Source organism: Pipistrellus kuhlii, unplaced genomic scaffold, assembly GCF_014108245.1.
Source record: "Pipistrellus kuhlii isolate mPipKuh1 unplaced genomic scaffold, mPipKuh1.p scaffold_m20_p_2, whole genome shotgun sequence".
Taxonomy (NCBI): Eukaryota; Metazoa; Chordata; class Mammalia; order Chiroptera; family Vespertilionidae; genus Pipistrellus; species Pipistrellus kuhlii.
Genome location: NW_023425515.1, coordinates 112,564,620 through 112,576,989, shown reverse-complemented (window position 1 = coordinate 112,576,989; position 12,370 = coordinate 112,564,620). Strand labels below are relative to the sequence as shown.

The window sequence follows — 12,370 nt, the reverse complement described above, 5'->3', positions numbered from 1 at the left end:
CTGCCTCTCTCCAATGTCGCTGCTTTAGTAACTTCTCCTGGATGCATTTGCTCCGGGCCTTCTCTGAACGGCATGACCAGCCCCATGTACTTCTTTTTTTTTAAAGCGTTTATATCTAAAGTACAATTTAAAGAATAGTACAGAGACCATTCGCGTAGCTCTCATCTCTTTCACTGTTACCATTTGGCCACGTTTGCTTTCTCCCACTCCATCTACACAGACCCACACACTATTTTTGCTGAATTATTTGAAAGCAACTTGCAGATACTTTACCCCCAAAATGTCCGTATGGATCTTTTAAGAATGAGGATATTTTGCTTTCATAACCACAATAAATGATCAAATCTAAGAAAAAGAATCATTCCAAAATATCTAATATACAGTTTATATTCAAATTTCCACAGTTGTCCCCTAAATTCCTTTTATATCCGTCTTATTTTTTCCAACTTAAGACCCACAATTGGTTCATGTCTCTTTTACTTTACAGAAGTCCCCTACTCTCCTTTTTAAACTGAGCCAGTGAATTTTGTCAGGAGCCTCAGCCACTTGTCTTGTAGAATGTCCTCCTCTCTGGATTTGTCCGATTTTTTTTTTTTTTTTTTTTCCTTTATGAGTGGATTCAGTTTCAGCATTGTTGCAAGGGGATGGGTGTACCTCTTTGTTACACCTCATAAAAGACACATATTTTAGATTCTCAGTTAGTAATGCAAAATTTGATCACTTAGTAAAGATGATGGCTATATCTCTCCATTTTAATAGTACATTTCTTCTTGGTAATTGGTAATCTGTGGGATACCTTATGCCATATGAATGTCCTGTACTCCAACAGACTCACACAATCCTTCACTGAATCTCATTATGTTAGGAATTATGGTTCTTTTTTAAACTTTTTTTTTTATTTGTTTCTAGAGAGGAATAGAGGAGAAAAACATCCATGTGAGATATGGATTGGCTGCCTACCACACACATGCCACCTGGGATCAAGCCTGGGCATTTGCCCCGCCTGGAAACAACGGGCAACCTTTCTGTAATGCACAGAATTATGCCCAACGAACTGAGCCACACCAGCCAGGGCTTATGATAAGTCTTTACTGCTATTATGGCTTCTACATGTATTAGCTAGCATTCTTACCACACCTTCACTTTGTTTCACTGTGGAACCAAGGTTGTGTTTATTATTATTATTATTATTATTATTACTGAGTTATTAATGGTAAATTCTTTTTAAAGTCATTCTATTACTATTCTATTCTAATACTATTCTATTACCATCATAATTCTTGTTGATGCTCAAATTGTTTCAAATTTGACCTGTGGGAACTATTTTAAACCAGCCCATGTCTGTTTGATATGTTCCCATGAGTCCTTGAGAACTTCCTTACATTGACTAATTCAAGTTTACTTTTTACATTTCCTTCCCAAGAACTGGAATCAGTGTCTGTAGATGATTTTAACTCCTAGAATCTACTCCTTCTTGTATTATTTATTTTACTCAAGCCTGATGCCAAATCTTTGGTCCCCTTGGCATTTGTATGCACCAGATAAAGAAACAAATATGAAGGAAATTTTTGTGAACAACTGTTTCCAAAGACAAATAGCACAATTTTCTCACCTACAGAAAAATGGTGATGAGTATAAAAAGGCAGTACCAGAAAATAGAGAAACAATCCAATAGCAGCTAGCAGATGTGGGGGAAGGGATGAGTTCTAGAAGAGTTTATTCACTGTGCCCACAGCATCTTTACTTTTTAAAAATATATATTTTATTGATTTTTTACAGAGAAGAAGAAAGAGGGGTAGAGAGTTAGAAACATTGATGAGAGAGAATCATCCATCAGCTGCCTCTTGCACACCCCCTACTGGGGATGTGCCTATAACCAAGGTATGGAATCTGGGATCTTTCCGTCGGTCTCGATCACCTTTCCTTTTTATTCACATTTAGAGTTAGCCCAGCAGCCTAGAACATGTTAGGCTATTTGAATGTGAGATGACTTTCACTGAAAATTTATATATTGTATTTCCCTCTTCAGTGGGTGCACTGTGTATCTTAACCAAATCAAAAGTTAATGCAGGTCAAGAATATTCTCTCTCCCAGGACACAGGTCCTATTTAATTTTAGAGCAACTCGAAGTGGCTACACTGTTTCAGAATTATTTTACATTGATGCTTCTTAGTTTATTTAATCATCATTTTCTAGAGCAGTCTCTTGCCCTATTCTAGTTTAGGCCTTTGTAATGGGCTGAATTGTGTCATCTCCCCACCCCCCCAAAAATGCTGTCTAATCCCTAACCCCCAATATGACTATACTAGAGGCCCAGTGCATGAAATTTGTGTATGGGGATGTGTGTCCCTCAGCCCAGCCTGCATCCTCCATCTCCAATCTGGGATCCCTCTCACAATCCAGGACTATTGGCTCCCAACTGCTCGCCTGCCTGCCTTCCTGATTGCCCCTAACTGCTTCTGCCTGCCAGCCTGATTACCCCCAAACCACTTCCATGCCAGCCTGATTGATATCTAACTGCTCCCCTGCCAGCCTGTTTGCTTCTAACTGCCCTCCCCTGCAGGCCTGGTCACCCCTAACTGCCTTCCCCTGCAGGCTTGATCGCCCCCTACTGCCCTCTCTTGCAAGCCTGGTCCTGCCCAACTGACCTCCCCTGCAGGCCTGGTCCCCCCCCCCCTCCCCCAAATGTTCTACCCTGCAGGCCTGGGTCTCCCCCAAATGCCCTTCCCTTCAGGCTCAGTCACCCTCAACTTCCCTCCTCTGTCAGCCTGGTCACCCCTAACTGCCCTCCCCTGCAGGCTTGATCGCCCCCAACTGCCCTCCCTTGCAAGCCTGGTCCCTCCCAACTGCCCATCCCTGATGGCCTGATCACCCACAACTGCCCTCCCTTGCAGACCTGGTCCCTCTCAACTCCCCTCCCCTGCTGGCAGCCATCTTGTGTCTACATGGGGTAGCCATCTTGTGTGTTGGAGTGATCGTCAATTTGCAGAGTACCCTTTTACTAGATAGGATGTGGAGATGGGGCCTTTAAAAGAGGTAATTATGGTTAAATGGGGGTAGGGGGAAGGTTAAATGAAATTATAGAGTGGGGCCCTAATGTTATAGGACTAGTATCCTTAAAAGATTAGGAAGAGACACCAAAGTTCCCTCCATACCCATCACTGCCTACAAGCCCAAAAGAACTGTCACCGTAAACCAATCCTGGGCTGCAATTGAATCTTTGAATTTTACCTTCCAGAACTATGAGAAAATAAATTTAAGCCACCCCATCTGGGGTATCATATTATGGCAGCCCAAGATAACACAGCCTTATAACATAAGGAATATTTACTTTCCCCAACATTTATCGTATTTTTTTTTCTTTTCACATTATAAGGACTATTTTTTACCAGAGATTCCTACTATGGGATCTACAGTTTCTGGCACAATGTGAAATCAACATTTGGTGAATGAAACTAATTACAAATCTTCAAGATTGGGAGGGGGGCAAGGGCAAGAAAAGAGGGAAGACATAAGTGCTGTTTTCACCCTAAGTACCAAAGCCCCAATAATTTAAGTATTAAGTATGATCAAATAGCACTTAACTTGCTTTCCTATTTTCTCTCTGGACTATAAAATGTTTGATTGTATTAACATACTAGAGGCCCAATGCACAAAATTTGTGCAAGAATAGGCCTTCCTTCCCCTAGCTGCCCACACCAGCTTCCCTCTGGGACCTGGGACCTGGGCTTCCCTCACAGCCCCAGCTTCGTCTGGAAGGTCATCGGGAAGAACGTCTGATCTAATTAGCATGTTACACTTTTATTATTATAGATACTAGTGATAGATGCAAGTTGCTCCATTGACTGCGTTATGTGTGCCTTCTGTCCCCATCCAGGCTTCAAAAGCCTGAAGTCAGGGGTCTTCTAAATTCTACAGAATCCGCATAGTACCTAGAATATCAGACACAAAGTAGATATTCAATAAAGTATTGTTAATTTAATGACAAATGTCTGAATTTTAAGTTTCTCTTTGATCAAAAGAATAAACTTCTCATTGTCTTTCAACAGAAAGCCAAGAACTTTTCAGAAACTATTTTCATAGATTCAAGGACAATTCTTTTATGGGACAAAATGAAATACCCAAATGAGAATCTTGGCCACCTCATGTTTTTTAAATGTTATGATGATGACTTTTGCCCATGCTACTTGGTATTCATTGTCCAGAAAATAGAACTGGGTATTGACCTCTCTCAAGCCTGGCTTCTACAAAGGCTTATTTCCAAGGATTCTACCTGCTATACAGCAGGCACTTGAAAAAAACTAACCTCAAAGCCCAAATTCTAACATGAATTCAGAATGAAAATAGTTTTTAAGTAGTCTTTCTTAATATGTATTTTGAAATCAGATGATTTTAGACATATTTTACAATAATCAAAAAGCTGTTGCTAAATGCCCTTCTGTGTATAAACATGCTGTTAAATCAAAACACAAAAATTTAAAAGTCCAAAAGTTTATTGCCAGAACAGCAAACTTCATAGACATCTTTTTAAAGTACATTGAAAATGACAAGCAAAATAAACAGAAAACTTTGACCAAAGAAAAGCAAAGATTGCTGCTATCATGCACATACAGTCAAATTAATACCAAACCAAACAGATACATAAGAGTATATGGGTCATACAATACACATTCTAAAACTAAAAGGAGACTCATTCCAAAATGCTTAGTTTTGGGTGGGTTTTCTTGGGTGGGTTTTTCTTGGGGAGGGATACTGTCTACCAATACAGAAAATGGAAATATTTAGATGAGAAACAAAATGACTAAAATATTAATAATCAATTTAATTTTCATCTCCAAAGAAATCTGTATCATAGGCCAAAAAACACTCAAGAAGAATGGATCAAAAATCTAAACACAGAAGAGAAGAAATTCCAAGTTCAATTTGTGCTATCCTTACAACTGATTACCACTTCATATACACTACATTCAGTGTATTACATTACTTAAGGTGAGCTGAGAAGATAAAAAGCCAGAACAGCCCTACTACTTGATTTAACCCAGGCAATGTTTTCTTAAAGCACAGAAAATTCTATCACTATATTGCAAGCATTAGATTTTCTTTATTATTTAATAAAGTGAAAACTCGTATAAATGAAGTAAAGGCATAGCCACCATTTCTGACTGACTACTAGTGCCCAATAGAGCTGCTGCTAAAGGAGTAGGAAGTGTAAGTGTAGGAAGAATTCCCTGTTGCATCAAAGCTTCCTCTCCTGGACCCACTGCGGGAACCAGAGCGAGAGCCTGAGCGAGAGCCGGAGCGGGAGCCGGAGCGGGAGCCTGGAGCGGAAGACATGTTATAAGGGCTAGGCAAGCCCTTGGATGAAACAGAGGCGGCCTCCAGAAGGCGTAGGCCAGTGACATCTTCTACCATGGACCGATTCATGGCATCCTTATAGGATATTTTTAATTTGGTTTTGGGGCAGGTAAGGATCTTGGCATAGCTGCTCATATCTTGCAGCCTCTGAGCTGCTCGGCCGTCGATAAACCCCTTTCTGATGGCTTCCTCAATGCTTATCCTCCCATGCACTTCGGGGTCAACTAGGCCCCCTGTGAGGTACTGGAACTCCATGAAGCGCTGGCCAGCCTCATATGGAAGCCATTTTTCTTTCACTGCCTCTGCTGCCGACATCTTCTTTCCCTTCACACCTTCAAAGCCAATGAAGGCTTTCTGAGCAGGCTTCAGCCTGGTCGCCATCTCTTGATCAACCAGGCCCTGGGAGATGGCATCCTGAAGTGACAGCTTCTGACCGGATGTTGGATGGATAATGCCGCCTGTGCAGGCCTGAGCCTCCAGAAGCCTCTGACCAGTGATGCTATCCACAATGCCCCGCTCTATGCCTTCCGCAATGGAGATCTTCTCCAGGTTCTCTGTGTCAAAGATGGCTGCAATGGGGCTCGATTCCTCCAGGGGGTCAGACAGAGAGCTGCTCTTGATAGTCAAATTTCTGACACTGGATATGGTGGAAATCTTACTGACTGACTCATGTCGAGAGTTGCTAAAAACATCATCGACACCACCACCCATGCCACTGCTGTTGCCAACACCATTTTTCAAGGAGATCATATCAGCAAACTGAGTGAGGCTGAGGCTGCCGGATCGGTACTGATCAAAGAACTTCCTGTCAACAAGGCCCTTGTCAATTGCATCTTGAATATCATACTGACTGCCTGTCTTTCTATCTACCAGGACCACCCTGGTGGAGCCGTCAGATCCAGTGATGGTTATTTCTTCCCACTCACACTCCTGCTCACATAGTTCCTTAAAAGTGTCATAATCGATGAGGCCCTTCTTGTAAGCCTCCTGAACGGACATCTCCTTGTTGGTTTCTGGGTCCACGATGACCACTCTACGCTTCCTCAGGGTATTCTTCTGTGATGTCTGCACCTGCTTCTTCTTTTCTCTCAGAGGCAGTAGACAGAGCCCTGTCTCCTCATCCTTGATGCATCTTTCTTTTAGCTGTAGATAGGTAAGGTTTTCTTCAGTGTTTGGGTCAAAAAACCCTTTTGTGTCATCAGTTGGATCTGAGAGAATCTCACTGAGCTCCTCATTGAAGTAGCCCCTCTTGTATGCCATGTCAACTGGTAATCGATGGCTCTCCTTCGGGTCAATGATCCCACCAGTTGCAATCTGTGCTTCTAATAATCGAATGCCATGGCCCTTCTCAATGAGTTCCTTGTTCATCGCTTGGAACAAAGAGATAATGTTTCCCGTTTCAGGGTCATTATACCCAGTGACAGCTCGTTCTGCAGACAGGAGCTTCTCTTTGAACTCAATACCCACCAGACCTCTTTTATAGGCTTCCTCCACTGTTAACCTCAAGTTGCTAACAGGATCCACTATAAAGCCAGTAGCTGCTTGGGCTTCCAGCAACTCCAGAGCAGTGCCAGGTCGGACTAAGCCAATTTTCATGGCCTCATAAATGCCAAGCTTCTGTTTTGTGGTCTCGTTGTAAATGCCTGCTATGCAGCTTGAACCCTGAAGGAAGTCCTTAATTCTCTCACCAACTTCATCATAAGTAATTTGACCTGATTCCAGTTCACTTACGGTTTTTAGTCCCAAAATGCCAGAATTCACTAGCTCAGAGACTGTCACAGGCTGTCTGATTCCTTGGAAGGACATACTTCTCTTCTGTACTGACAGCAAGAGCAGACCAGTGTGAGGTTCAATCCTGCACCGTTCCCTCAGCTGCATGTAACTGACCTTCTTTTGGGTGACTGGATCCACAAAGTTTTTCTGACTATCTCGAGGGTCATTCAGGGACCTATACAAATCTCTGTCAATCAGCCCACGGGCCAAGGCTACGTCTTTTGGCAAAAAGACACTGTTCACGGGGTCCACTACACCTCCTGAAGCAATCTGGGCCTCCAGCAGGCGCATTCCAGTTTCCCTATCAATCAAATTTTTCTTTATGGCTTCTGAAAGGGATACTGTCTTGCCTGAGAATGGGTCATCAAAGCCAGTGATAGCTTTTTCTGCTGTATATATCTGCTGTCGGTCATCGAAATCAATGAGGTCTCGCGCTATTGCATTGTCAACAGTCAGCTTCTCATTCCTATGGGGATCAATTATACCACCTGTAGCTGCCTGAGCCTCCAGAAGCATGAGTGTAGATTCTGGGGTGATCAGGCTCTTTCTCTTGGCCTCCACCAAAGAGTACTTTTCCTTGGGGGAAACAGAAGCTCCAGCGATGGCTCCTGCGCCCCGAAGGAAAGGCTTGATTTCAGAAGCAACTTCTTCCACTGACTTTTTCCCCTTCAGCAGTCTGTCCAAGGTTGTTTTGTCAATCAGCTGGCACTCGTAGAGCTGCATCGCCGTCACCTTCTTCCTCAGTCCATCAAACACCAGTTTGGAGGAGTCAACAGTCCATTCGTACTCAGTCTGGGTCTCCCGATGGGATCCATACGGGCGCTGTTTGAGTTGATCGATTTCCCTCTGAAGTCGGCAACGTTCCATTTCCAACTGTGACTGTGTGTCCCTGGTAGAATCCTCCAACTTTCGCCTGCACCTCTCTTCAATCCTCTTGATCTCAGCCTGGAGTCTTTCGATCTCACTCCTAAGGCTGTTCTTCTCTCTCTCACTCTTTTCTCTTTCTGACTCTATCTTTCTAATAGCCTCTTCTTTGCGGGAGTATTGAGTTTTCCACTGGTTCAGGTCATTCTGGATTTGCTGCTTCTCACACTCAAGGCGCTGTTTCACCCTGCTTTCTGCCTCTAGAGTCGCTTTGGCGCGGTTCAGCTCATCCTCCAGCCTCTGCAGCCTGATCTTGTCTTGCTCCAGAACTTTGATTTTCACCAGCAGGCTCTCTCTTTCCTGCACCACCTGAGTGCACTGATTCTTTGATTCATGAATCCTATTAGATGCCTATAATTTAAAAAGAAAGAAATGGGAAAAACATGTTTGAATCATATCACACGACTATCATCATTTAACCTCTTTTCCTACATTTTCAAAACAAACAAACAAAAAACTTGCTATTTTCCCTTTCTTTGTTTCCCTGGGTATACTGTTATTTTGTTATCTTATAAATTCACGAAAAAAAATCTGTTGATTTATGTTGCCATTTTGTGAAATGGCTTCATACTACTTTTTTTCCCCCCCTATAAAAGGGACTAGAAGTTGTAGACCTGTCTTGTTCTTAACAGCAAGTAAGGTTCAAAAAATATATAGCAGTTGTGTTCCAGGTAATTAATTACAGCTGCTATACCTACATCTCACCTGTTACAGTTATACTAACATGTCTTAAAAAGCAATAAAAATATTTGCAAATATACACATAACCCACACCCAGCCCCACACAAATATTGTCTATAGAAGTCAAATGTATTAGAAGCTAAAGAAGTTGTTTTTAAATTAGGGTTAAAAAAATTAAAGCCAAACAAGTGGGGCCATGATCAAGAGAGTAGAATAATGCATGCAGAAAAAGCATGCAAGCGAGAAAAAGTGATTTTAAAATTGCACAGAAAACGCCTATGACATGGCTTTTACTTAGAAAATTTTAAATTAAAAATATAGGTCATAGCTCACTAAGTGAGAGCTATCCTCTATAAAATAAAGTGAGACACTCAGAGGAATTGATCTTAGATATTATACCTATGCTAAAGTTCTAAAAGCAGAGCCAAACACAGGTTACACACAAATTGGCATTGACAGTGACAGAATGGAAGTGCAAAAAGCACTGAAGCTACTTTAAAGCAGTTGCCTGGATGATGACAGATAGTAGCACAGTAATAAAAAGAAGAAGTAGACTTTCTACAAGCATCCATCTCAGTAACAAGAGCACAGTTCAGGTAAGATGACAATGAAGTGAACTATTTGAGAGACAGTGGAGCTGTGATCAAATATTTGTGAATACCTCTAAAGCCTGCTTTTGGAATTTCTCAATTTCCTGTCTCAAATTTTCCCTCTCTCTCTGTAAATCATTAATCAGCCCCTGCAATTCCAGGGTTCGGTTGTTGCTGATCTGCAGCTGGCTTCTTAGTTCAGAGATGGCTTCACTATCGACTTCACTTCGGCCCCTCCTGAGCTCATCATACTCCAGCTTCAGGTTCCGTAGTTCTTCCTCCAACATCAAGTGCTCCTTGGTCAAGTTCTCTGTGAGAGACTGCAGCCTCTCGATTTCTATTTTGCTTTCATTTAAGCTTCTGCTTTTATCTTCTATCGCCTTCTGGAAATGCTCGTTCCTTGTGTGAGCCTGTTTGACATTTTCTTGCTCCTGGAGCAACTGGCGCTTCAGAGCCTCTACCTCCATGGCAAGCCTCCTCAGCTCTTCCTGGGTCCTCTGCTTCTCCCTCACGTGGCCGTCCAGCACGTCCCTCTGCTGCCGGAGGTCATCCTCACTCCTTTTCTTAATGATGGACACCTGCTCCAGCTGCTGGGTCAGGCTGGTGATTTTTATCGCTTGCTCCTTCAAAGACCTCCTCATGCCTTCCAGCTCCTCCTCTAGCTGCTTCCTCTTGCAGGAGTCTTCTGAGGCTGTCCTCTTCAGCCGCATCAGCTCCTCCTCCACTTTCTGTTTCTGCAACTGCAAGTCTTTCAGAGAATTCTGGAACCTTGTGATGTCCTGGTCCTTCACGGTCCTCTCCTGGGAAATCCTTTCATAGTCGATTCTCAGGCGTGTTAGTTCTTTCTCATGAACCTTCAGTTTGCTTATCGTCTCTGTTGCATTGTCATTTGCTTTCTGCAGGTCATACTGGGCCCTTTGTAATTTAGCGTTTTCATCTTTCAGGAATTGCCGTTCATTTGTTTCTGTTTCTATAAGTTGTTTTAATCTCTCTATCTCTCTGTTTTTATCCTGGATTGTCTTGGCAGCATCATCAAGAGACTGCTTATATCTCAGACTCTCTTCGGTTCGCATCTGAGTGACCTGCCTCAGCTCAATCTCCAGCTGCTGCTTTCTCTGAGACACCTCCGAGCCTGTGGCCTTTTGCTGCTGGACGTTTTCTTCAACCCTCCTGAGGTTCTCTGTGGTCTGGGCTAAAGTGTTCTTCAGCCTCTTTACTTCTTCCGATAGGCTCCTGTTTTCTCTGGTGAGGTTATCTATCTGGGCTCGGTAGCCACTGGTGTCCTCTTCCCTCTTCATGGTGAGCTGGTGGATAGTCGTCTTGGTGATGTTGATCTCGGTCTCAAACTGGTTTTTTAAGCTAATAATTTCCTCGTCATAATTGTTTCTAACCTTAGCCAGTTCATTTTCATATTCCCAGCGGCGCTTGGCCTCATCCTGAAAGTCAGCTTTGAGTCTTTCAATCTCCTTGTTTTTGTCCTGAATGGTCTTTGCAGCCTCCTCCAGGGACTGCTTGTGTCTTGCATTGTCCTCTGAGCGCTGCTGGATGACCTGCTTAAGCTCTATCTCCAGCTGCTGCTTCTTTTGCATCGTCTCAGAGCCGCAGGCTTTTTGCTGAAGGGCATCTTCCTCAGCCCGCCTTCGCTGCTCAGTGGTCTGCAGGATGCTGTCATTCAGCCTTACGATCTCATCCTTCAGATCTCGATTTTCCCTGGTGAGTCTATCAAGCTGGTTTCTAAGATTTTTGGAATCATCCTCCTTTTGCATGCTTATCTCCTGGATGGTGGTCTTCGTAATGTTAATCTCTGTTTCAAACTTGTTCCTTAAATTACTCATCTCCTCATTATAGTGGTTTCTTACCTTTGCCAGTTCACTTTCATATTCTCTCTTCCGGGCACTCTCCTCCTGCAGAAGAATCCTCAATCTTTCTATCTCGAACTCCTTTTCTTTGATGGCTTTTTCAGACTCTATTTTTTGCCAACCAAGGCTCTCCTTTTCACATTGCCTGGCTTTCTGCAGTTGGTCATAGTCACTCTTCTGTTGGTCAAATCTGTCTTCCACAGACTTTCTCCTTCTCTTTTCATCTTCAATCTCATAAGTCAGTCTGGTGATCTTCTCATTGAGTTCTTTTATTTGGCTGTAGCACTTGTCTAGATTTTGCTTAGCTGCCTTTCCATCCAGCTCAGCTTGTCTCTTTAGTTCCTCCAGGCTCACAAGCTTTGCTTTGAACTGGGAACACTCTGTCTGATATTTCTGCAGGTTCTGATCCAGGAATTTGTTCTTATTGCAGTTTTCAGAGTTGGCATCTCGGGCCAATCTAAGCTCCTCTTCTAAAACTTCAATCTTGGTATTTTTCAGCTATAAAAGTAAAATCAGAAATATGTTGAAACGAAACACCTCATATCACAAGAAGGAAGCAGTACTTTCCCCCTCCCAGACCAGTGTACATTTTTACTTCTCTTTACATACCTGTATACATACACACATACTGACATATATATAAGCACACACATGTGCACACATATCACCCACATAAGCACACACATATAGAGGGATATAAGACAAAAACTACTTGACAGAAACTCAAGAAATCTGTGTTTTCCTCATAATTTTTCAACTGCTGGTATGATCTTAGCAAATGATACACCTTTGAGTTTCAGCTTCCTCATCTATAAATGAGGTAATTTTTTCCAAAAGCAAAAGCTTATGATTTCATAAATCATGTTTGCTTTATTTCAAGAAATACAGTAAGTTTCTATATAAACTCAATTCAAGTATTAGAAATGAGGAGTAAATTAAACAATCACTCAACATGAAAAATTCAAATGCAGCTATCATCCAGTATGTTCTTAGTCTTGATTTAACACAAAGAAATAAAGCAAATGCCTTGACCAAACAATAAATGAAATTACTGGTTTGGGGAAAGGGAAAGTAGCTATAGTTTTGTAAATATTACGTAAGGCATTTTGAGCAGTATACTAAAGCACGGGACTAACCCCAGGCTCATGAACAAACGATATTTTTCTAATTGTGTAGAAAAAATAGTTT

The 12,370-nt window shown here is 42.3% G+C and overlaps 1 protein-coding gene across 5 annotated transcripts in view; it reads right to left on the bottom strand.

The window, feature by feature from the left end:
* Window positions 1–4,478: 4,478 nt before the first annotated feature.
* The window catches only part of LOC118724485 (desmoplakin), a 41,741-nt gene continuing 33,849 nt past the window's right edge, over window positions 4,479–12,370 (bottom strand). For 3 of the 5 annotated variants that reach the window (XM_036447776.2, XM_045584247.1, XM_045584246.1), the window contains 2 exons: window positions 9,395–11,680; window positions 4,479–8,403 (listed from right to left, as the gene is read on the bottom strand). In XM_036447776.2, coding sequence (XP_036303669.1) covers window positions 5,170–8,403; window positions 9,395–11,680 — 5,520 coding nt within the window. In that variant the 3' untranslated portion in view covers window positions 4,479–5,169. The remainder of the gene's footprint in view (window positions 8,404–9,394; window positions 11,681–12,370) is intronic. The other 2 variants (XM_036447777.2, XM_036447778.2) reach the window with 2 other exon arrangements.